At 40.4% G+C, this 27105-nt stretch overlaps 1 protein-coding gene across 1 annotated transcript in view; it reads right to left on the reverse strand.

Annotated features, from left to right (window-relative positions):
- Positions 1–27105, reverse strand: part of HLCS (holocarboxylase synthetase) — a 205285-nt gene that overhangs the window by 168838 nt on the left and 9342 nt on the right. The window contains exons 2-5 of the mRNA XM_050929180.1: positions 24582–24734; positions 18995–19157; positions 15165–16126; positions 10674–10856 (exon numbers count right to left, since the gene is read on the reverse strand). Of these exons, the coding sequence (XP_050785137.1) occupies positions 10674–10856; positions 15165–16126; positions 18995–19046 (1197 nt within the window). The 5' untranslated portion in view covers positions 19047–19157; positions 24582–24734. The remainder of the gene's footprint in view (positions 1–10673; positions 10857–15164; positions 16127–18994; positions 19158–24581; positions 24735–27105) is intronic.

Here is a 27105-nt window from a genome sequence, read left to right on the forward strand (position 1 = left end):
TATAAAATCTAGCCATCAAACTATGATCAAGACCAGGGCTGGCTCCAGGCAACAGCGCAGTAAGAAGGTGCTTGGGGCAGCCAATGGAAAGGGGTGGCACGTCCAGGTCTTCGGCGGTGAGTCCCTCAGTCCTTCTTGGAGGGAAGGACTGGCCGCCGAAGAATGAAGCAGTGCAGTAGAGCTGCCGCTGAAGTACCGCTGATTGTGGCTTTATCTTTTTTTTTCTTCGTCACTTGGGGCGGCATAAAAGCTGAAGCCAACCCTGATCAAGACAGACTTTGCAAGATTGAGCCGGAGGCCTAAAGTGTGAAACAAAGACCTTGTCATATGTACTCAGGGATCAGTAACCGATTAAATGATAAGAAACAAAGGGTAGGAATAAATGGTCAGATTTTCACAATGGAGAGAGGTAAACAGTGGGGTTCCACAAGAATCTGTACCAGAACCAGTGCTGTTCAACAGATTCACAAATTATCTGGAAAAAGGAATCAACAACGACTTGGCAAAATTTGCAGACAATACAAAATTACTCAAGACTGTGAAGTCCAAAGCAGACTACGAAGAGTTATAAAAGGATCTCTCAAAAACTGGTGACGGAGCAACAAAATGGCAGATGAAATTCACTGTTGACAAATGCAAAATAATGCAAATTGGAAAACATAATCCCAACTATACATGCAAAATGATGGGGTCTACATTAGCTGTTATCTCTCAAGAAAGATCTTATCGTTTTCAGAGAACTACTCACCTCTGCTCAACGTGCAGAAGTCAAAAAAGCTAAGAGAATTTTAGGAACCATAAGGCAAGAGATAGATAAGCTAGAAAATATCAATGCCTCTATAGAAATCCATGGTACACTCACACCTTGAATACTGCATGCAACTCTGGTTGTCCCATCTCAATAAAAGATAGATGAAAACTGGAAAAAGTACAGAGAAGGGCAACAAAATAATGGTATGGAACAGCTTCCATATGACGAGAGATTAATAATGTATTCATCTTAGAAAAGAGATGACTAAGGGGTGATATGATAGAGGTCTATAAAATCACAAATGGTGTGGAGAAAGTGAACAAGGAAGTATTATTCACCCCTTCACAAAATACAAAAAAAGGGACGACCTGATGAAACAGGTCAACAGGTTTAAAACAAACAAAAAGGAAGTACTTCTTCACACAATCCACAGTCAACTGTTGGAACGTGTTGCCGGGGAGGCTGTGAAGGCCAAAAGTATAACTGGATTAAAAAATGGATTGGATAAGTTCATGGAGGACAGATCCGTCAACGGCATTAGCCAAGATGGCCAAGGACAAATCCCCATGCTCCGGGTCTCCTTAAATCTTCGAGTGCCAGAAGCTGGGACTGAAGACAGTCACTCTATAACTGGCCCATTCTGTTTATTCCCTCTGAAGCACCTGGCAATGGCCACTGTCAGAAGACAGAATGCTGGGATAGAGAGACCATTGGTCTGACTCAGTATGGGCATTTTTATGTTTTTAGATACTGTTGCTATGACATCCTGACATAATTGACCCAAGTAACTAATCATCGAGATAAGGGAAGACAATTATGCCTAGATGATGTAGATGAGAGATTATGACTGCCATGAGCTTTAAGAATACACCGCTACCTCAATATAACGCCACCTGATATAACATGAATTTGGATATAACATGGTAAAGCAGTGCTCCGGCAGGGGTGGGGCTGCGCACTCCGGTGGATCAAAGCAAGTTCAGTATAACATGGTTTCACCTATAACTCGGTAAGATTTTTTGGCTCCCAAGGACGGCGTTATATCAAGGTAGAGGTGTACTACTGAGGCAGAAGAGAGGCCAAAAGACAGCACCTGATATTGGAAGTGGCTGTGGTTAACTGTAAAATTGAAGAAACCTCTTGTGAGAGAGCTGAATCACATCATGGAAATACAAGTCCTGAAGATTAAGAGTCACAAACCAAATCTCCGGAATCTAGAGAAGGAATTATAGCTGCAAGTCAAGGGTCATTATTCTGAATCTCATGTAGTTGTTAGATACCCGAGATCTAACACTGGCCTCCACCCCTCGTTCTATGGGGGACCAGAAAGTAAGTATCTGGAATAGAACCCTTTCCCCTGTGCTGCAGTAGAACTGCTTCTGTGGCCAAGAGATGACCTTCATTTATGATGGCCTTAAATTGTTCCTGATGTTCCTCTGGAAAATAGTCAATAAAGGTGTTAAATTTATTTTTATTTTATTTAGTTTAGATCAAGGGTCGGCAATCTTTCAGAAGTGGTGTGCCAAGTCTTCATTTATTCATTGTAATTTAAGGTTTCGCGCGCCAGTAATACATTTAAACATTTTTAGATAGTCTCTCTCTGTAAGTCTGTATTATACAACTAAACTATTGTTGTATGTAAAGTAAATAAGGTTTCTAAAATGTTTAAGAAACTTCATTTAAAATTAAATTAAAATGCAGATTTTATCAGTTTAGTGTGATCCTTGCCTTTGCTTTTCCTTGCTGAGTTTTCCAATGTCTGGCACATATTTAGATACTTTAAGCTGCACACAGGCTTCTGAGAGATCAGTTGTTAATCGGCTCCAAGAGGGACAGGGGACAGATTTCACATGTGAAAATACCTGTTCACAGAGGTATGTGGATCCAAATGCTGAAAGCACTGCAAACATAATTTTCTTCAAACAGCTAAATTTCACAGACAGGGACATCCAGCAGGTCAGAATAGAGGCCTCATGAGCTCTCTTGGTAGCTTCAAGTGCACTCTGCATATCTACAAACTTTGATGCCCACAATTCTGAGCCTTTTAACTCAATGAGCTGCATTTCAAAATCTTCAACATCCATCCACTGAAACACAGACAAATTCAAGTCGCTTTCGTTGAACTTTTCAGAAAGTTTTTTAGTCTTTTAGAAAAGAAAGCATTGGGCCAAATTACTGGAAATCCTGAAATCTGTCAGAAAATTCTGATTCCAGTTCTTGCATGTACGTTCCAATCTCACCGACGCTGACAGTGCAATATGTCCATAGCTCTTTTATGTGTTGGAAGTAGCAGAAAGTATAAGTTTGAATATCCCAAGAAAAAACTGCTAGTTTTACAACAAATGCCTTCCAAGTTTCATAAAGATCCAGAACCATTTGCCCTGCATCCTTGAGACAAAGGTTGAGTTCATTCAGGTGAGCAGTGATGTCAGTTAGAAACATGAGTTTACACAGCCATTTGTCATCATATAGTTTGGGGTAGTTTTGTCCTTTTTCCGACAAAAAGGCCTTGACTGCATCAAAACAGTTTACAAAGCACACCAAAACCTTGCCACGACTTAGACACCAAATGTTGCTGTGAAGTGTAATGGTGTTATAAGCACTGTCCGTCTCTTCTAGCAGTGCTTGAAACTGTCTGAGAGTCAAAGCAGATCAAGCAACAAGGAAATTCACAGTTCGCATCACTATTTATCACATTATTAAGCTCTGAATTAGAAATTTTAGCACACAGGTTTTCTTGATAGATGATACAGTGAAATTTGACTGTCAGGCGGCCAATCTGATCTTCAAGTAACTTTACAAATCCTTTCTGTTTTCCGACCATGGCAGGAACACCATCTGTTGTCACAAAATATTTTTCTGATGTCTTCTACCACCTAACTGAGCACAGTAAAGCTGGCACACAATGCTCCATCTCAGGCTTAAGAACCAAGGGTGGTTTGCCCATGCAGTCCTGTATATTCTCTACTCCTGTGGGGAACTGCGTGCGACCACGCAAGTGGAGAATTGATATCCTCCACAGATTTCTTTGCTTCCCCACAGAAAAATTACTTTCTGACATGGAAGCAAAGAGAATTGACAAGAGCAGTCAGGTGACCCTCCCCAGCAGTATGTTTCAGGTGCCCAGGGCAGCTGGCAGAGAGGTAAATCACTGTGGGGCAGTGGGCAGGAATGGGGAAGACCCAGCTGGTGGCTCCGACCCTGCGCCCGACTCAGCTGCCTGTCCTGGCTGGCTGGGGAGGCAGTGACTTCCTCTTCCCCGGCACGACATCCAGGGCTGTGTCAGAACCACCCCCAGATGTCTCCCCTGGTTGTAGGAAGGTTTGAAAACTTTTCCCCTTCCCTCCCCCACCTCGCGCTTCCTGCCCCCATTGCTCCTCAGCTGCAGGGGGAGTGGTCATGTACAGGAAGCTGCCCTCCGATCCACCCAACCTCCGTGCATCCAGATTCCCTCATACCGAGACATATCCCCTACGAACCTCACTCACCCACCCACACCCCGCACCCAGAACCTGTCTGACAAACCCCACAGTCCCCCTGCACCTGCACTACCCCGATGAGACACCTGCACCCGGATCCCCATCTTACCAAGGCCCAATCAGTTGCACCTGGACCTCCACCCCACTGACCACCACTCCCCCAGCGTCTCAACTCCCCACTCAGACCCCCATACCCACACCTCACCACCGAGTCCTATCCCTCCACCTACCCTGACCCCGTCCCGCTGAGCCCCTACCACCCTCACCTGGACTCCCCTGCAGAGTCCCATTACCATTGCACCCAGAACTCCCCAACAAGCCCCTGGATTCCCCACTGAGCCACCCAAACCCAGACTGCACCACACGAAATCCTCTCAACCCACACCTGGATCCCCTCGCACTAAGCCCCTTCACACTTGGATCCTGCCTTGCTGAGCCTGCCTGCGAACACCTGGAGCACCTGGCACAGAGAGGCAGGGTGCTGGGCTGTTTCTGTGGCAGGCCTGGTCTTTGCGCTGTGTCAGGGTTGGGTACAGCCTCACCACTGAATCCGTGTCCCGGGGGCAAAGGGGAGAGCTGCACAGTGATCTCCCACCTCTGTGCAGCCAGTGGCCTGTGCGCCCCAATGCCATACTTGTGCCTCCACATTTATTTGACAAATAAAATTTGCAGAATTTTAAAATATTGTGCGCAGAATTTCTCTTTTTTTGGCACAGAATACCCTTGGGAGTAATTCTCATTACAGGCCATGAGTACGTATAAGGCACATGCATAGGCCGAACAGGCACTCCTACCAAAAATCTCCCATCAAAGGTATGAGCGGCGCATGCGTACCTGAAATGGAGCACCTATAGGGACACTTCTCAAAGAATCTCAGCTTACTTTAAAAGAACATAAGCTTTTCATCCTCATGGGTACAGAATAAAGTTTGAAAAGATGAACCCTAAAACCTCAAACAGCAGAAAGAAAATGAAGAGTAGCCACAGTTTTTTAAATATTGATGACAAACTACAACTCATGAACATTTTGGGGCCTGACTCATGACTTAAATGCTCGAGGTTGGAAATGCTGCAAATGCCTGGGAGTCAGCACTCCTACAGTTCTCGTTCCATTGACTCACTGTGTGACTTTAAACTAGTCACTTAACTATTCTTCAGATTACACATATGTACTCCAAAGTGCTGAATCTCAATCAGAAATTATTTCAAAGGATTTGAATACCTTAAATGAAAGGTTCTAAGTAAGTAAAAGCCAAAATACGCCTAGAGAAATGAACAACCTGTCAGAAAGCTCTTAAGTGACTATGTATTCTTAATTTATTCTAATACTTAGATAGTTAATTGCATCTTAAATGTAAGTTTTATTCAATACTTGCAAGTTCCTTTCAGATACGATTCTAGATATGTGCTAAATTATCAGCTTGAAAATGTATATTAAAAACATTAAGAATGATGTTGCACATGCAAAGATTATAGCATTATGAAACATAATATCACAGCAAAACCAATAATCCTCAAGTGACCCTTCATTTCCCACTTGCTTTTTGTAAACTTTGTTTAAATCATGTAACTGTCCAATATGTTTCACAAGAATCTATTTAATGGAACTGCAAATGTAAAATATGCCACTAGCTGGCAACCATTGGCAAAAATTAATTAGCATCACTGTTGGATTCTTAAATAGTGCAGTCTGAAAGCTGGGTGTGAATGGAGGAAGATATAGAGATTGGGGAAACGATATTAGAGAAAATTCTATCAACTTGATCCTCTCCATACAGTTCTCTTCCTGGGACATTTTAGATATTAAATTACAATTAATATTGGGCAAATGAACAGAATGTTAAGTTATAGTTTTGTTTACCTATGAAACAGGGACTCTTACTAGTTTAAACTTTGTGCATTTTACTTTTTAGCCATTTCATCTTGTGGTGTCACATTTCAATGTTTTCATAAAGCTGTCTATAATAAAATTATTACTTGTTACATTCTTCACAATCAGGCTTATGCATAACAATGCTCTAAATTTTAGGGGGCCAGGGCACCAGGCAGATTGTTCTCCCCTTGCACAAAGTATATCAACCTGTAGCACCTTCACTGGTTTCCCTAGCCTATCTAACACAAACATAAAAAATGCCATCAGGATTATCAAAGATCTCCTCCTCAGTTTTCTGACTATATACTCCTCATATTGCCTTCCCCATACACTGTAGTCCTTCAGTATTGACCTCCTCGCTTCCCAATAAGCTCTCCATAATTTGGGGTTGCTCTTTCATTTGTGTTGCCCCGTTTATGCAGAATTCTCTATCTCCAGTAGAAATAAAGTTAATTATGCCTTTTAAATTTCTTTAAAACCTTTTCTTACTATAGCTTAGCTTTAAAACCTTTTCTTACCATAGCTCTGTAGAGCATTTTGATACTGTGTAAGGATACAAATGAAGTACAATGCATGTCTTATTAACAAAGGGCTAAAATGTTCCAGCAGCAATAAGCCAAATTCCTCTTAAAAGGTTCGAGTTCCATAGTTTCTCCAATGTAAATCTCAAAAGTGTGTTTAGCAGCTAAAGAACCATAAAAGAGCAGTAGTCATTTAGACATTTTTATTACTTGCTATGTAAGGGGTAAACCTCAATATTGACAATAGCTAATACAATTATTTTAATTTATTACGTTAGATTGCTATAAATTCACCTGGACTTTTACTAAATTTGAAAAAATATTTCTAAGTAATTTTGTATACATGGTGTTGGACAATAGCAGCTTACATATTGGTTTGTAATCATTTGTTTTATTAACTTAAGTATTCAGGGTAATTAAAGAAACTTAGGAAATTTCTGCTTTCCTAATAAATGACAAACATGAAATGCTTCAAAGTGACTACCACCATCAGGTCCAATTGCAGTTTTTAAAGTTTAGTTGGTTGTAATATTCTGTACACTTTATTTTATATAATGTTGGAAAAACATTTAAGTGTTAGTCATGATTTTTTTTTTAATTTGTAGTTTTTAATTGTGAACTACAGGTGAAACGACTGTCGACTGAAATCCTGGTAATTGTGTGATTAAAAGGCAAAACACCCAAGAGGAGTGTCAGCTCAAAGAATCTCTCCCTTGTTAATGAATGTGAAGATTTTCTTTTCCAGGATCTCAAGGTAAGCAATATATAGCACCTGGTTTGCCAATGCCATAAAAGGCTGAGCCAGGAGACTCATCTCTGCCCTCTCCCCCTTCACATCCTTTTCGGTGCCACTGATCTGGAGATATATATTGTCATCAAATTTGAAATAGTTGTGTGTGAGGATAAAGGCACAGAGTTCAGCAGCTCTCGTCCACTCACGCGCCTTCTCTATCTACGCTACATTGATGACATCTTCATCATCTGGACCCATGGGAAGGAGACTCTGGAAAAATTCCGCCATGATTTCAACAGCTTCTACTCACCATCAACCTCAGCCTGGACCAATCTACACGGGAGGTCCACTTCCTAGACACCACGGTGCAAATAAGTGATGGTCACATTAACACCACCTTATGCTGAAAACCTACCGACCGCGATGCCTACCTTCATGCTTCCAGCTTCCATCCCGGGCACATCACACGATCCATTGTCTACAGCCAAGCACTAAGGTACAATCACATCTGCTCTAACCCCTCAGACAGAGACCAACACCTACAAAATCTCCACCAAGCATTCTCAAAACTACAATAGCCGCACGAGGAAATAAGGAAACAGATCAACAGAGCCAGACGTGTATCCAGAAGCCTCTTACTGCAAGACAAACCCAAGAAAGAAACCAACAGGACTCCACTGGCCATCACATACAGTCCCCAGCTAAAACCCCTCCAACGCATCATCAGGGATCTACAACCCATCCTGGACAACGATCCCACACTTTCACAGGCCTTGGGTGGCAGGCCAAGTTGTGTGTGAGGATAAAGGCACAGAGTTCAGCAGCTCTCGTCCACTCACGCGCCTTCTCTACCTACGCTACATTGATGACATCTTCATCATCTGGAGCCATGGGAAGGAGACTCTGGAAAAATTCCGCCACAATTTCAACAGCTTCTACCCACCATCAACCTCAGCCTGGACCCACAGGCAACCTGCCAACCTGAAACATATTCTCACCAGTAATTGCACACCGCACCATAGTAACTCTAGCTCAGGAACCAATCCATGCAACAAACCTCGATGCCAACTCTGCCCACATATCTACACTAGCAACACCTGCACAGGACCTAACCAGACCAGCCATACCATCACCGGTTCATTCACCTGCACGTCCACCAATGTAATATATGCCATCATATGCCAGCAATGCCCCTCTGCTATGTACATCGGCCAAACTGGACAGTCGCTACGGAAAAGGATAAACGGACACAAATCAGACATTAGGAATGGCAATATACAAAAACCTGTAGGAGAACACTTCAACCTCCCTGGCCACACTATAGCAGACCTTAAGGTGGCCATCCTGCAGCAAAAAAACTTCAGGACCAGACTTCAAAGAGAAACTGCTGAGCTTCAGATCATCCGCAAATTTGACACCATCAGGTCAGGATTAAACAAAGACTGTGAATGGCTTGCCAATTACAAAACCAGTTTCTCCTCCCTTGGTTTTCACACCTCAACTGCTAGAACAGGGCCTCATCCTCCCTGATTGAACTAACCTCATTATCTCTAGATTGCCTGCATATATATACCTGCCCTTGGAAATTTCCACTACATGCATCTGACGAAGTGGGTATTCACCCACGAAAGCTCATGCTCCAAAACGTCTGTTAGTCTATAAGGTGCCACAGGATTCTTTGCTGCTTTATCTGACAGTGTTTAAGCAACTTTCTAGTTAAACTCAAACACACAAAAGAACCACTACTCCAAGAATCTGTAAGAAGAGCCAATGCATTCTTTGAGGACTATTTAAATTGAAGACTCTTCTTAAGAATCATCTTAGTTTAGAAAGGCTATTTCAAAGCTAAAAGACATGTAAAAGTAAGGATGTTTGACTTATTTAAAACAGAATTTAACTCCTATTAAACCCTAATGAAACTAAAGGACTAAACACAAGAAAGAGTGAAAACAAAGGATATTTGAATTCCCTCCATAAGAACAATATACAATTAATACCCTGTTCCATAACAAACAAATTTCATATTCATGCACTGAAGATGCCACCTGAACCATTCCATAAAGGTCTTAAGCCAATGAAAAGGTGACAGCAGGAAATATTTAAATCCAGATGAGCCCTAAAAGGGGTGTGCCTTGCACCTCCAATGAAACTGTAAAACGTGAAGACTATACAGCTCTCTGAATTAAGCAAGCAGCATACTCTGCTTCTGTTTCTTAACCTCAATGGCAATTCGGTCTTACTCATGCCATCTCTTTCAAGCAAGCAAATGTCAGCAGTATGACAAAGAAGCAGTTAACATACAGCATCAAGAAGCTGTCACCTTCCAACACAACAGTGCTTCTGCAACATAATAATATCACAAAGAATCAGAGAAAGTTTACCAAAGCACCGCCGAGGAATCAAATTTATTTTTTTCCTATAATGATTTTAATGTGATATTGAAATGCTAATTGTAATTTAAGACCATAACAGCTTCTCCCAGTAAGCAGCAAAGTGGTTTAAACTATTATTCTTGGAGTGGAAACAAATTAATCTTAGTAAAAAGAGAAATAGATTTAATTTAAATATTAAGATTCTTAATATACATTAATTTGACTGACTCAAGACAGCTCCTTGAATGGCCTCTAAAGTAACTGAATTTAAATATTTACTTAAGTTTCATAAGACTTAGTTAAGATCACTCACCTTTGCCTATTTTTGAACAGTTTAGGTTACCCATGATAAACCATGCAGGACTCACCTACCCTTAAATGAAATTCCCTTGCCCATATATAAACCATTTTAGTTATGTATGATACACTAAAACAGGACACAAATATTAGTTTTGAAAATATCTCTTTGGTATTGACATATCTAGAGAAGAATGCCCCCACCAAAAACCAGCCCACTCTCTAAGGCATAATCTCTGTTAAAAGCTCTTCATAGAGAGATAGATAAAAGAGACTGTAACTAAAGTCACCATGGTTTATTATTTGTGTTTTCATTTTTTTTAAAAACAAGTAAAGTTAGTAATTTGAGGGTTTTGTTTTTAATCATGGTGTCTCATAAGACATGGTGAAGACCCCCTTGTGACTAAAACAGTGAAAGTCACATCCCTAAATTGGCATTCAGAAACAATTAAGATCTGGCCTACACTTTCTCATCTCTCTAGACGAACTTTTAGTAATTTTTGGTACATATTAAAATTACTTGGCCCTAACAACATGGCAGCCCTTTCTACCCTAGAACTATAAAAAGATTATTTTATTTTGTTAAAATCATGCATCAAGCTATTTAGTTTAAATCTCTTATGTCTGCAATTTAAGTAGAAAGCTCACCTCATCAGCAGAGAGCAAATAAATAGGAGTTAGTGAAGGAACTTCACTTAATTCACAACTCAGTCCAAGTAATGTCAGGATCTCCTTAAGAACTTCATATCTCTTGGCATTGCTCACTTTTAGTAAATTAAACTCTTCTTGGGTTTGTGTAGTCAGAGAGGCGATATCCATCTCCAAGTATACCTGGGGAGATGAGAAAAGAAAATGAAAGGCGTCACTAATACGGAAGACAGCAGCTGAGGTAGATAAAAGCAAAGCAGACCTAAAATGGTTTGGTATCTATTCACTTACTAGTAGCTGAATTTAGTACAAGAGTTGTGTAAAATTCAGTGTGACTTGTGCATTAGAAGTAAGGTTATATTTTATATGATGAAGAAACAAGACATATTAATGAATAGGGCTTTGACATCTTAAAAGCCTGTCAAACAGATACAAATCCAAGGTGTAGCAAATATTAGTACAGACCAGTGAATCCTTAACTTCCAAGGAGGAGACTAAAGCTATTGGTAAACTACAGTTCTTCACTTAAAAGTGTGTAAAAATGCCCCTTTCTTAATCAGTTGCTCTGTCTCCCGCAGGTAGTTGGAGTCCGTATCTACTTACTGACTAAAAAGTTTTTGCTACTTTTTTCTTCTGTTAGCACTATATAGACGCTGCTCTGGATTCCGTTCTGGCTTGTGAACCAGTGGAATTCAGTTCTGATGGCAGAATTTTTGTTGGCAGTGATGCACAAAGTAGAAAGAACCCAGCCTGACTAATTCCAAGTTGAATCACAGGATTGAAATTAGAAAAACATCTTTTTATTTTTGAACTGCACTGATTATATTTGGAACACTAACACAGAAAACAATGCAATTTTATACAGAATCACTTTTCAAAGCAGAAGTGAACTTTGGGGGCTTGTCTACACCAGTGATTCTCAAATTTTTGTACTGGTGACTCCTTTCACACAGCAAGCTTCTCAGTGTGACCCCCCTTAAAAATTAAAAAAACTTTTTTATAATGGTGTTAAATATATAAATGCTGGAGGCAAAGCGGGATTTGGGGTGGAGGCTGACAGCTTGCGACCTTGCACATAATAACCTTACGACCCCCAGAGGGGTCCCAACCCCCAGTTTGAGAACTCCTGGTCTACACAATCAGCAAGACAAGCTGAAAATATACACCAATCCAGCGTGCTGCTCACTAATTGGCCATGTGGACCCTGCTACCACATGCTAACATTTCTGTAGTGTACTTTGGAAATACTATTTAGCAGTACAGTAACTCTCCACTTACTATCCTCTCGCTTAACGTTGTTTCGATGTTACGTCTCTGCTCCATTACAGAATATGCTCATTTAAAATTGTGCAATGCTCCCCATAACATTGTTTGGTCGCCTGCATTGTCCATGGCTGGCAGCCCCCCATCACCTCCCCTATGCACACCCCCCCTCAGGGCCTCCTGCCCGCTGGCGGACTCCGTGGACCATGTCCTCATTCCTCCCTGCAGCCTCCTGAATGCCGCAAGCCAGCTGTTTGCCACAGGCAGGAGGCAGAGGGATCAGGGGAAAGGCGCTGATCTGCAGGGTATGCCGGTGAGTAGGAGGCATAGGAGAGCTGATAGGGGGCTGCCAGCCTGTTTAATACCTGTATTAAATCGCTTGTTTAAAATTGTTTAAAGTTTATATAATGTCTTTTGTCTGGCAAAAAAAATTTTTTCCCTGGAACACCCCTCCCTTATTCACATTAATTCTTATGGGGAAATTGGATTCGCTTAACATCATTTTGCTTAAAATTGCATTTTTCAGGAACATAACTACAACGTTAAGTGAGGAGTTACTGTACTTCAAAGAGCAATAAATGAAAGCTAATTACAAAACTTTTAGTGCACAGTAGCAGGATCCACAGAGATTTAGTACGTGGCAAACTAGAGTGTTGTATATTCACATCCTGCCTTCCTGAGCACTTACTCTCCATGTGTACAAGCCCTAAGAAGCTGAAATGCAGAGTCCAACCTAGCCATCCTAAAATTATATACTGTATCTCACAGAAGTTCCAAGATGCTTAATACATTTAGTAGAATACAAAATGTACAATTGCTTTATTCTACTATATGCAAATACACTTAAATGAAAGTGGCATAAAAATTACTTGTACTGTGCTTTCATACATTGCTGCACATTTTATTTTCTCTATCTATAGTATGCATTATCCACTCTTCTATAATTCAGCCACACAAATTTATTGAATTAAAGAGGGAATGTTATGAAACTAGACCAGTGCAGAAGAGGGAAATAACTACCCTGTGACTTTGAATATTTACTTGCTGATGTCACTATCAATACTCTTATCAATATAGCCATGAAGAGAACAACAATACGCCTTTCCAGATGCAGACTAGAACTCAAGTAAAAATCATAAATGACATTCTAATCCTTTTAATCTGATTTCTGAAGCTACCTCACATTGCCCTTTTTCTCAGGAAACTCACTGCCGTATTAAATTTTATTAGAGGAGAGGGGTCAATTTAAATGCTACAGCAAAACGGGTTTTACCATGCAACTTAAAGAAATGGATAGCAACAGTGCCTAATCAATTTTCTACTTCAAGTACCCAACACATGGGTGGCAGAAACTGTTATACAAAACTATAACATTTGATCTACATAACCTGGTTTTCTCAAGATGCTATAGTCTTTTGGCACTGACATTCAAGAGTAATACTGGCAAATGTGTACAGCTTTAAAAAGGAATATTTTAATACTGGGAAATATGCAGTAAAGCTGATCATTGGATACCGAAGACACTAGAAATGCCCAAAAATGCCTTTTTCCATATGTTGAGGTAGAAAAGTTACAAAAAATGACATATGGGTGTCGCAACCCTAAACCTACGGTCAAACATGGCATCTGTATGGCCAATTGTCGGTCAAGGGGTCACATTGGTGCGGTGTGCAACACCGCAGTGCCATGTGCTATCCTGTGGTGCGGTGTGCAACATTATAGTGCCGTGTGCCTATTCTCGAACCTTCTGTCTGGTCAATTGTGGGTCAAGTTAGTGCCATGTGCAAAAGAGTAGGGTGTCATGTGCAAAAAAGTACCGTGCCAGGTGCAGATCCTGTTTATGTAGAGGGCACCAGCTCGGAACCTGGAAGGTGAAGGAGCTAGGGACCAATCAGATGCTGACACGAGTAAGAGTCTTCAAATAAAACTATGTCTAGCGCCAAAAACGGCAGGAGTATCCGCGTGTTAGCTGAAAGGCCTGATCACCCTTTCAGCCAGGGTCTCCTCCGGATTTTGCCGGCTCGTGTCGTGTCGTTTCGTTTTGTTTTTTGGATTATTTCCCATCAATTCATCATGCTCTCGGTGTCTGTACTGCTGGTCAGCTGCGCTTGGAGTGTGATATGTGCATTTTAATTTCTGTAAATACTCTGTTTGCTTAGCCTCTTCCCTTTTTTCCCTTCCCTTACTTGGTGCAAAGTTGTGTATACAGTATATGAGAGCCAAATTGTTGTATTAATTGCTACTGTGGTTGGTTGGTGTATTTTACAATATTCGGTTAATGCGCAAACAGTTTACTTAGCTTTGTGTATCTGCTCTGGTTTTTAGTGAGTAGCTGATCATAGATCACTTAGTTTCTTGTTGTTGGATGTAAACAGACTCTTTTATATTGTGGTTTTTTTTATTCTGATAGTATTTCTAGTTGATAAATTACCCTTCCCTGGTCCAAGTTGTAACTTATCCCTGTTAACAAACGGCCACATGGTTTGAAATTTCAATCTGTCATGTTTTGATTTTCCTCTCTCAATCAAATACTTACTCGAACCTGCATTGGTCTCGGACAATGGGAAGATGACAGATTAATAACTGCTAAGGGCGAATCTGACAGCTACCATAAACAAGGAATGTTGAGATTTGCGTTTGGCAAAGTGAGTTCAAAAGGAATGTGTCATCTGTATATCCTGTGGAGCCCTGGTGAGGGGAAAGCACCTTGGAAAAGCCCTGATGAAATTTTCCGAAGTGAGTAATTGCAAGATGACTTATATTACCAGAAAAATAAACATCTATACATAAGTCTTGAGTCTTGAAAGAAAGGTCTGTCCTATAATTAAAATAAGGGTAAAGATTGCCCATTTCTAAGGTTTATATTCTTGCATTTCTGTTCCATTTGGTTCTCTGCATCAGAACTCAACAAGATGAGCCCAGTAAACTACATCATCATCTCCCTCCTGCTTTTATTTTGCTACAAATGGACAAAATGTTATTTTCCTACTCTAATGACTTGAGTCCCATAATTCAGGAATCCTCTGTACAAATAACTTCAAACTAAGAAAAATTCTGCCTCAGTCCTTTGCCTAGCCTATCAAATTTGAGGCAGGTATTCCTGTTTGTGGACTTTAGAGAGGAATCAAAAATGAACTTATAATTTAAGTCAGTTGAAATCTAGGAGCACACCATAATAAGCATATTATACTATGCAATAAACAACTTAAGTCTTCTTACAGACAGTACCTGACACAGAATGGCTTCTCCATGATCTCCATATGGCAGGTGAACAACAATCATATCTTTATCTGCATTATTTAAGTGACTCAACGACTTCACTGGGCTGAGATTTTCTTTAACCTTTTGCTCAAAAACACTGCCACTGGTCAGAAGGTTTAATTTAACTTCACTGTTATCTGCTTTATAGAACACTAATTCTTGGATGGTCTTCTTCTGTTCACTTTTGCTCCTTATCTGTATACTGCCAAAGGTAAAAGAGGCAGAAAGCCCTAAAATCTTCCCACCTTTTGACAAGTAGGTCAGGAACTGTTTGTGATTGTCCTTTGAAATGGGTTCCTCTGTGGCGATAACCAACAATAACGAGTTATCAAGCCAGGGAGCTTTCAGAACTTGTTCCTCAGCCAGCTGGTAGATGGTGTAGCTGTCTGTATCAATGCACTCCTTGAGCACTGATTTTATCTTCTCAAATTTGATTTTCATAGGGTCAGAGCCCACATAAATTAAGACATTGGGAGGCTTCCCAGTGAGGTTTATCCTTCTTAGTTCTCTTGCCAGACAGTCATCAGTAACTTCTTCCATGCTAGCACTGCAATCATCAGGAAGTTCTGGAATGTTTTCTGATGAAGCATATCTGACTGACTCAATGGTGCTGTTTTCAAGTTCAAAGCATTCGTGGCAGCTGGAAAGGTGCAGGTGGTGATGTTTACCAGTACTTGTTTCTCTTTCAGATAGGCTGTTAGGCTCATCATGACGCTCACTTCTTTTCTCCAGCCTGGATTTCTCTTCTCTCACCTCCTGGTCCACTCCTCCTGTAGAATCAGCTGACACTGATACTTGTTTAGTTGCAGCTTCAAATGGAGGAGCAGGGGTCAATTCATCCATGTGCGCACTATTAGTGCTATTCTTCTCTTCAGTAGGTGCAACCATCCGCTCGAGCTCCTTTAGAGCAGATTCCTGTAAATGGACAGCTGAGAGATTTCAAAGGAAAAGTTAAAAGCTGTATAAAAATAGCAATGTTGAATGTCACTACCCCTAGTATGCACTTTGGCATTAGATTTAGCTTCCCGATAAATCACTTACACTAGTTGTTCTCAACCAGAGGTACACATACCCCTGAGGGTAAACGGAGGTCTTTTAGGGAGTACATCAACTCATCTAGATATTTGACTAGTTTTACAAACAGTCTACATGAAAAGCACTAAAACTCAGTACAAACTAAAATTTCATACAGATGATATGTTTATACTGCTCTATATACTACACACAGAAATGTAAATATAATATTTATATTCCAGTTGATGTAGTTTATAACTATATGGTAAAAATGAGAAAGTAAGCAATTTTTCAGTAATAAAGTGCTGTGACACTTGTATTTTGATGTCTGATTTTGTAAGCAAATAATTTTTAAGTGAGGTGAAACTTGGGGGTACAAAAGACAAATCAGACTCCTGAAAGAGGTACAGAAGGCTGGAAAGGTTGGGCGCCACTGACTTACATTACTAAAAAATTTCCTGTTTTTAGACACTAAGACCTACATCTCCTGAAACAAAGAGTAAGTTTATTTTGTAAATCCCTAGGAGAGTGTATCTAGCAGTTAGAGAGCACTTAAGGCTCTTAAGCAAAGAGGTCCTCTCATTGATCCCTAACTGGTTAAAGGATAGGAAACAAAAGGTAGGAATAAATAGTCAGTTTTCACAGTGGAGAGAAATAAACAGCAGGGTGCCCAAGGATCTGTGCTGGGAACTGTACTGTTCAACATATTCATAAATGATCTGAAAAAGGGGGTAAAAAAAATGAGGTGACAAAGTTTTCAGACAACACAAAATTACTCAAAATAGTTAAATCCAAAGATGACAGCAAAGAGATACAAAGGGATCTGTGACATGCCAGGATACAATCCAGACTAACGAGTAGCTGTGTCACCCCTGCCCTGTAACCTGTGATATCCTTTACTATGCCTTGCTGCTCACAAACAGCCTCCAGCATGTAGGCACTCCCAGCTATGTCTGCTGGTGCGGCAGTCAGCCAGCCACATCTTGGCACTTACCAGCCTTAAAATTTACCAGCAGGTGACCACCACATACTCCCAGTCTCAGATTTTCCCCCAGAAATGTACGTCCTGTGCTGCCCAGACCTCTCCTGGACAGGGCAAATATACTGAGTCCATTATTCCTTTAAGGGAATAACATGCACATACAACTTGTTACCTCACATGGAGTTACCCAGCTATTTTAATTTGAACAAACTGGATTAGATAAAGCAGTAAAACCAGTTTATTAACTACAAGTAATAATGCATAAAAGTCAGAAATGATTACAAGAAAAATAAAGATAAAATGCTTACTGGTATCTACTTAAGAAACTCTCTTACTTCCAAAGCAAACTTTTTCACCACATGCTCCAGCAGATTACTGACCAAACTCTCAGGAAAGGATCTCTTCCTCAGAGTCCAACCACTGTTTGTCTCTTCAGGTGTAGCAAATGCAATGAACAGAGAGAGAGCGGGGGGGTACCTTGGGGTGCTTGTCCCTTCCTTTTATAGTTTCAGTCCCCCTCCTGAAAAACATTTCCAGGTAAATACCTGGAGCCAAAGAGTCTATGTGGAAGGATATTTCCTACTGGCTTTTTCACCTGTTTGAATGTCCTTTGTCTTCCTTTTCTGCCTGATAACACGGTTTACTGTTAAATGCAAATTAAGAAGAAGAGCACACATTCCTACGTTTAAGAAAGACATGTTTTCTAAATTCTGTTTGGGCAGAGCAGTGGGATTTGGAACACGTGTTACCACCACCATGTAGGGAAATCTTATAACTTCCCATACCATACTGCCACACATATTTTACCAGGACAATAATGACCAGAAAACGATGAGTTCTCAAATGATACCTTAACAAGGCATACTTTGTACAAAGATAATTACAGCAGAGCGTAGGGTGTGAATACAGGAGTGTATTTTGTCACAGGATCTCACAAAACTGGATGACTGGGCAAAATAATGACAGATGAAATTCAATGTTGATAAATGCAAAGTAATGCATGCTGGAAAACACAATGCCAATAATATATACAAAATGATGGGGTCTATATTAGTGGTTACCACTCAAGAAAGGTCTTGGAATTATAGTTTTCAGAGAACTATCTACATCTGCTCAATGTGCATGTGACAGCCAAAAAAACTAACGGTTAGGAACCATTAGGAAAGGGATATATAATCAGACAGAAAATATCATAATGTCTCTATAAATGTCCTTAGTATGCCCACACTTTGATTACTGTATGCAGTTCTGGTCACATCATCTCAAAAAGATATATTAAAATTGGAAAAAATGCAGAGAAGGGCAACTCGTACACCCCGCACCCCTCCTGCGCCCCAACCCCCTGCCCTGAGCCACCTTTCTAGAGACTTATATAGTAGCACCTGGGATACTCTGGGACTCTGCAAAAATTAAAGCTTATTACGGTAATGGTGGCATTAACTATCTGTTTGTTTATGAAGCAGTAATAACTGGAATAAGAAAAAAATTTACATACAGTTTCAATTAAAGACATTCAACTCCTTTTTTCAGCTATCATTCTAATAACACATATTACAAATGCAAAATAAAAAACGTCAGAAACAGCAGTCGAAATACATTTTTAAAGATTCGCATATTTGGCATTAAATTTAAAATACACCTGCCCTTTAAAATGAGACTGCCTCTGATGACAGTGAAACGATTATTCCTATGCCAAAGTAAAAGCATATATTTTTGTGTATAGATGCACTGAACTCATTAGAAGACTTAGAATAAGTGAAACATTAAGATACTTCATTAAAACTGAAGTGAAGATACTTACAAACAATCTTCCGTGGCACCATTCCATTATCCATCTGCAGTCTGTCTTCCATGAATGCTATTCCAAGGTTACTGAAGTTATCCACACTTGCTTCAGCAATTAGTTTATAAGGGTCTCCAGGTTTATAGGCCAACGGTGAACAACAGTCTGACCACTTTACAACCTAAGAAGATAAACAACAGCATATTTTCCCATTCTAAAGAGAGATCAATTAAAAAATCCAATTCCATGAACATGCGTTACTAAACAAAGGTGATATGACACAGAGAATATTAACTTACACATAAATAATAAAGTTAGCGCAATTCAAACACTGGGTGACAAACATCAGTTCAAAAAGGATTGACCTTTAAAAAAAAAAAAATCTGTATCCCAAGGGAGATCACTGAATATATCATTATCAAAATCAGTTTCCTTAAAATCATGTTGTCTTTAAAAAAAACCAAAAAACAAAAGTAACCACTGCAATCAATTTTACCCTGGAATAATACATCCCAGATAGAGTTCCCAATTCCAACTCACATTTCTGCACATAGTGCATCCTCTGTGGCTAAGAATGTCAGTACATACGCTCAATTACACCCAAAACAACCTTATCAAAGAAGGGTCATGTCTTGTACAAAGTATCAGGTGCTACGTAACTTCCATTCAGTCTTGACAAAGGTAAACAAGAGCACTTCTAAACAGTTTTGAGAAGAAAGAAGAGTGGAACAAATACTTCCTTCCCAGAGATCAGAGCTTTGGAAATTTTGGGTAGCACACACTAAAGGATTTCCTATAGTAAGCAGCATGGAAAGCATTGTATTCTACAGATAAAGCTCTTCACTTGCTCTAACACTTAAATACACCACTGACATGCCTTTCAAATACAAAAATTACATAAAGAATTCAGAGGCAAGAAGCAAAAAGTAAGCCACTTGGATTAAATTAGTCAGCAAGTCATTTTATAAACTTTTGAAAAATCTCCCTATCAAAAGCAGAAAAATTCTAACACACAAAAGACCCAAGATCTACATCAGTTTCAAGCCTATTTTATTTTTAAGATAAAAGCACTACAGAGAAAACATATTAAAGCCAGTAAGAGACCCTACATACATGCTAATAAGTTTACCAGAGTTTACTCCAACCCTAACATGGGCTCTGGCAGGAGCAGTCCTTCAAACCGCTATTCAATGGGTTTTCTTGTGTTTTCAAGTTCATCACTGCTTAAGCTCAACATTAGCATAGAGTTTTAGGGGACCTCAGTAGGCCCATTCTTTCCAAACCCTTCCCTAAAGAGTGAGGCCCTCCATTGACCAGGTGTCCTGTTTGCTGGATCAGGAAGAAGGTCCTGAACCTGTTTAAAACTAGGCTATTTATCCAAAAATACATTTTTTGTCTGTTGGTCCCTATAGAATCCAGTTTGAACTAGTGTATGCAAATCTCCCCAGGGTTTGGCTTCAAAGGGCTGATAACCAGCAGAATTATATTAGCATTCCCCTCCCCTTAAAAGAATTACATAAAACTCTAAAATAACACGTACGCAACTGCATTTTTAACACAATGGACTCCAAAGATATTTAACCTAATTCAATAAAGTTTATCTTAATTCCATAAGGTTTTTCTTTATCACAGGATATTGTCTCTGTCACATTTCTAATACTATTACTTTATATTTTAGTGTCTTCTAGCCCTGGAGGACCTCAAAGCATGTTATAAACATTACAAAATTAGCTTCAATACTTTACTCATCTATCTCATAAAGGGCATTAGAGTGGAAGCCTGACTGGAGACAGGAGCCCTGGTGTGTGGTAGCCTGCCTTAAACCACTGTGCCAGATCCTGGTGTTGATTGAGGCCCAGGAGCCACTAGTTAGGAGGATGGGAAGTAAAGCGAACCCACCCATTACCGATGAGCTCACCGTCAGGAAGGAGGAGCTGCCCATAGGGGTAAAGAGAGAGCAGCATCTGAGGGGCCCAGACCACACAGGCAGAAAGTAGTGAAGAAGCTTCTAGGAATCTGTGCTGCTCTGAGTGAATAAGCAGAAGCTTCCTCAATTCAGTAATAATGCTCTGTAACCTTGGGGAGTTTGGAGATTTGGAATGGCAAAAGCAGTGAACCTTGGGGTTTGAATCTACTGGATGAGGTGAAGACTGTGGAGACAAGAGTTTCAGTGAGGAATCTCCCTCCCTGGGAGCTCTGCGGATAGTAATATCATCTATGTTGGACTGAGGTGTGATTGGTAAGGAGTCTCTCTTTCCTAGTGGGAGTTCATGAAGTTTAAACAGAACTTTGAAGTTGAGAGTTGGTTGGCATTGATGGATTTGGAGAGGAGCTCACCCTCTCCACTTTGTAGACAGCTGCAATATCACAGCAGTGATTGCTTAGCGGCAAATGAGATGGAGTGAGCTGGGAAGGAGTCCTCTCTCCCACTTTTTTGAGAATAGCAGGATGGCCCCAATTTGAAGACTGAGAGCTCTGCTCCACCCTTCCCTCAGTTATGTGTGGTCCTGTAGTGTGTAGACATTTGCCTTGGAGATTGTTTGAGGAACCCCATATCAACAATAAAGCCTAGACAGCACATTTTGGCCAGGTCTTCAATGACTCCCCTCAACCAGCATTTTTTTTATCTAATTCTACTATACTAGATGAAATGAGGAATCCTCTCTCCGATTTACTACTCTGGCCTTCAGCAGCAGATTGTGAAATCCAATCTTTTATTTTAGCCCAATGATAGAAAACAGTTCCAGAGGAAGATCTTCTCCCCACTGAAGTCCTTCAGCAGACTCCTGCTTGGTGGTCTTCAGTCTCAACTAAATTATTGACTGTCATTAATGACACTGGAAGGATTCTGGCAGGCTGGCATTTTAGTATCATAATTCCTATTTTTTAAAAAAGAGAACAGAAAGAATCCTGCTTCATATAGACCTATTGATCTGTTAGATATGGCAGGGAAAATTTATTCTAGATATTTACTATCCAAACATGAAAATATAGGCTTTGGAGGCTTCTTTACTACATGAATAAAAGTCCAGCTTCAGGGCTGGTAGAGTCAGAATTGATAATTGTTTTATTCTAGCCTATATTATTTATTACTACACTGTGGTTGAGGTCACTAACTTGCCACTTTCATAGATCTAAAGATGGCATTTGATTCTATTAACCAAGACAATCTTCGAGTGAAATGAAGTATGATGGTATCACCTGGCTGTTCGCTTCTCCCAAGCTCCAAAGCATGCATTGCTATGCCCAGTCTTTTCAAGGAGGTTTATTTCTTAAATACAGGTTATCAAACAAACAGAAAATAGTCTTAACTCTGTCCTTGACCCCAGGCTTCAGGGATACCCTGCCAGGGATCTCTGGCACGCCAGATCCTGGCAGCCTCCGAGTCTCAGATGGCTCTGCTCCCTTCCTGGAACAGAAGCCAGAGAACTGACTCCCTGAGCTCCTGGCCCATTGTTCCAAGGACCAATCACAGGAGCTAGCTCCACTCCACTGTGGCTTTCCCTCACAGGGCTCAGCCTGTCTCAGGCCTTTCTCCTTCCAGCTGCCTATTAGTAGCCCTTTATAGACCCAGGTGTAACCTAGCCCTCTTTATTTAGCTAGATTGGACTCACCAGATCCAGTCCAGGGCTTAAGTCTACTCACAGAGACCAGATACCTGTGACAGATGGGTATCCATCTAAAACTTCAGTATATTTTGGAGAATCTACATGAAGGCAATATGGCTAGGGTAAGAACTGAAGTCAAAACTGAACATACTAATATTTTCTCTGCTTCTCAGGGAGTATGTCAAGGATGCCTTCTGGCACCTCTTCTCTTCAAATGTATATATTAACAATGTGATGTATGTTTTAAAGGAAGATAATTTCTCTCCATCGCAAATAAAGGGTAGATCTATCCCAGCATTATTATATACCAATGGCAAGGCTGTTTTATTGCAAACTCTAAGAGGCCTCTACCTGTTATCTCGTTTTTCTTCTTATTGTAATTCTCAAGATATGGTTCTCAATTATAAGAAGGCCAAAGTCATGATTTTGGGATGACCCCTCCACATATTGGGTTGAAGACAGAAAACCACCTTGCAGAAAAAGTCTTTGCTCTTACTTATTTAGGAATAAAGTTTCATCATTTGGGCTGCTGGTCCCCTCATCATAAAGGCTTAAACAAAAGATCCTTAGCTCTGCTCAAGGTGTGCTCTGTTTTACACACTCATATGGTGGGAACAGAACAGTCCCAGTGCTAAGAATTTTTAATGCTAAAGTAATACCACAGATGTTTTTTGAGGCCAAAGTTTGGTTCAGAGGCCAAATTTCAGCACTAGAAATTGTTTCAATAAAAGGTAGATATGGAAAAGTTCCTTCACATCTTTGTTTTTGGCAATGTAAATCTGGAGTGCTGGAAAATCTACCTCATCTTTTGGATTTCAGAATTTTCCAGCTTCTGATGGCAGGCTGGATTTTACCTAGTCTTTACAAAAAATAATCTTTATCACCATCTCAAAAAGATAATGTTTTTAGTATTTTCTCAGTCCTTGGTAGTAATTTAATCGGTGGCAATTTTTGTCCTTTTAGCATTGTGCTGAAGAAGAGAGAGTTTTAATAAGGTTCTGATTGACAATTTAATGCATTACATGGGAATTGCTGTTGTTTTAGATTGTGTATGTTTCTCTGTTTGTATTCATAAAAGACATGTCAGATGCAAACTAATAAAATTGACTGATTGAGTTAACTATTACCCCTATTTTACAGAAAGATAAATTGAGGGACAGATTAAGAGCCTGGTTTTGGCCTAAATTTAGCAATGACTTCAATGGGACTTCTCACAGGCTCAAAGTTTGGCAAGTGCTTAAGTATCTTAATGAAAAGGAGTCTTTAAGAGTTACCAAGCACTGCAGTTCATTTACAACAACTAGCATTGTAGTTGCTCAGCACATCTGAAAATCAAGCCCTAACTGACTTGCCCAAGATCAGGCTGGAAGTCTGTGGCAGTCCAGAACAAATCCTCAATTTCCTGATTCCTAGTCATGTGCTTTAATCACACCACCATCCTTCTTTCCTAACAGAACTGGCAGAAGGCACACAGACCAAAAGGCACCACCAATGAAGTGGGGCGCTACCATTCATGTTACATGGCTTCACCATACCTAGAGGGGAACAAATTTCTCCCAAAATGTAGTACTGAAGTGTTTAGGTGCCTTACAACTTTAACAGACCACAATAACCAGATGGCCAGCTTTATCAAGCTGTTTGTTACCGACACTCTCTCTCTTTCTATTTTAAAACTATTGCTTTTACAATTACCATCCACCAGCCTATTTAAGAGCATTGCTGAGAACTAACTGTCTTAGTAAAATGCCTCTGATTTTTATCCTGAAATATAACACAGTGCTGCTCCAGACACAGATACAGGGCTATAAATCTAATGAATATGGATAGGTATGATAATGTGGATGGAAGTTATATTTTGTCCCTTATCACACTATTTCTGTATCCACCTATCATGTGATAAACCTTTTTTTAATTTCAAAATGTATTAAATAGTTTAAACTACTAAAACACACTTTGTCAGAACTACTTCGTTTAAAAAAATGAATAGAACTACTCACCTTTTTTGAGGAGTTAGATATAGTCTGTAAATCATCTGCCTGGGCAGAAACACTTTCAGTCACAAATGCTATATGTTCTGCATCAAGTATTTTATCAGAATAAATAAAAGGAGATATGAGAAGTAGAGTCCATTTGTTTAAGTCATCCAGGGACTAAAAGAAACAGGAAACAAAGAAGCATCAACAATATATTTTGGAAATTGCTTTGAAGTATCTTTATATTCCTTAATTAGCAAGTATTTTGCTTTTAAGATTTCACCAATTACAGTAATTTTCCAGTAACTTACCTATTTAAACAGCTAACTCACTGCTTATATGGCTGTCTCTTTTTGTATTAACATATCTTTAAAGTTAAACTATTATTTTTCTGTTACACAGGGAGGTAGTAACAAAAAGTAAGCAGGACAAGGCAAGCCATGTACTGGAATCAAGAGGTCAAGGTTGGCGAGGCCATAGGAAAATTGGGAAGCTTCCTTTTTAATTTATGCAGGTGTTGTTGTAGACGCAGAATCCCAGCTTTATTCAAATACATGTATATAATCATGTAGGCATAATATAATGGTTTAATTACAACAAAACTGTTTAGGTTGAAGGCTGCAATGTAAGGTGGGATTAGGTGGGATATACTGCATCATATGTTGTGGTTAGAGTGGGCAACATCAGAGGGCCCGTGTTCAAACGGAAAGCAGTCTGTTCATTCCTCAGCAATCCTGGCAGAGGCCAGATGCAAATAATGACATTTGTTGGCATTGAACAAAGGTGGGTGTTTTTGGAGTATCTGAAAATGTAGACATGCTTGCAAAGCGTGCTATAGGTCACATTAGCAATTTGTGTGCTATCAGTGGTTGGGGAAGACTATAGTATGGTAACAGATTGCGGGAGGTGGTAAATCAGGTCCCTCCCACAGGCCCCTAGATACAGAAACTGGGTCTGGGGTTAAAGATGCAGAAAAGGGGGAGTAAGCTGAAAGGGGGGGCTGGCCAAACGCCTCATCTCTGGTTAAGCTTGGGCTTTTAAGGGTTCTCCTTTGGAATTAACTTAACAAGACAGATAAGACATATTTAGGGGAAGGGTTTAATTCAGGGTTCAGAATCCCCTATATAGCGGAAAGAAATCACATCATGTCCAAAAATTTGAAATCCTTAGTTGGGTTAGGTTATGCTGTACAGAAAAAGATTGCACAAGAACTGAAGGCTAGTAGAACAGCCGGGCCATTCAATCATTTACCTATAAAGAACTTGTGGGTGTCTCCCCTGGGCTTAGTCCCTAAGAAAGCCCTAGACGAGTATCGACTGATACCCTGCCATACCCACAGGGCAGCTTCGTTAATGATGCAACAGACCCAAACGGATGCTGCTAACACTCCGGAACCCTGATATCTGATGCCATTCAGTATAGTGCAGAGACTGGCGGCATCATGAACATTTAAGAACTATGACAGAAGTTTTAATGATTTTGTCCCATTTCAGAAGAGGGTGGCCTGTCCATGATGTGGCTGATTCCAGAGGACCAGGTGTTTCAACACACAGTGTCGCTGGCAACACAGAGACTGCCATCAACCATCTCCCAGTTGCCTATTGGTTCTTACAGTTGTCAGTAAGCCTATTGGTTACCCTGATCCTTGCAGCAGGTTTTTAGTTTGGAGGTCTATAATGGGGCAGTTACAAAGCATAGCCCTTACAGGTGATACACATTGTTCCATCACTGTTAAAAGGCTTAGTGATTTGGTGCAAATTCTCAAGCACATGTCATTGTGGACAAGAGGCGGCCTTGTTCAGGGCTGCATTCCTCATAGCATATTTGGGGCTTTTAGGATCAGCGAACTAGGGGTTGGGTTACAGAGGGATACTTCAGGAAGGGCTTTGGAATTGATGGATTGAGCCTTGAGGCTGTCAAAGACAGATCAGGGAGGCTGGGGTAAATACATTATGCTTCAAGAAGGCAGCGATGTCAGGATCTGACCTGTGAGGGCATATATTAAATAAGACCACTTTATTCATGGACACAAGCCTCCTAACAACTTATCAGTTAGTTACAATGTTCAGATCGGGGCTGATGAGGTTGGGGCTTCCAGTCCTCCATGACTTTGGTTCCCACTCATTCTGCATCAGGGTAGCAACACAGCTGGGTCTGGGGAAATTCAAGCAATTGGGCATCGGCACACTAATGCATATAGGTTGTACATGAGACCACAGGTTGGGAATCAGGTATAATTTTCTCATGTTTCCTGTCAGACACATGCAGTCAGGCTAAGTAGATGGTGTTGTGGATCTGCGGGCACAGTATTGTCTACTGGGCACATATGCAGATTTCTGGGTTGCCTGGAGGTTCACAGATAAGCCTCAGTGACAAAGCAATCCAGAGCTGGCTGGCAGGATGGGCATGCTATGGGACCAGCTGATTCCCATTTTATACTCTGTGGTGGCCCACAAGCAGGCACTGGATGCGACTGTGGTTCATCTTGGGGACAAAAATTTGGGAATGTGCAAAGGGGTAGACTTGATGCTCAAAACTAAGAGGGACT

This window comes from Gopherus flavomarginatus, chromosome 1 (genome assembly GCF_025201925.1).
Source record: "Gopherus flavomarginatus isolate rGopFla2 chromosome 1, rGopFla2.mat.asm, whole genome shotgun sequence".
Classification (NCBI taxonomy): Eukaryota; Metazoa; Chordata; order Testudines; family Testudinidae; genus Gopherus; species Gopherus flavomarginatus.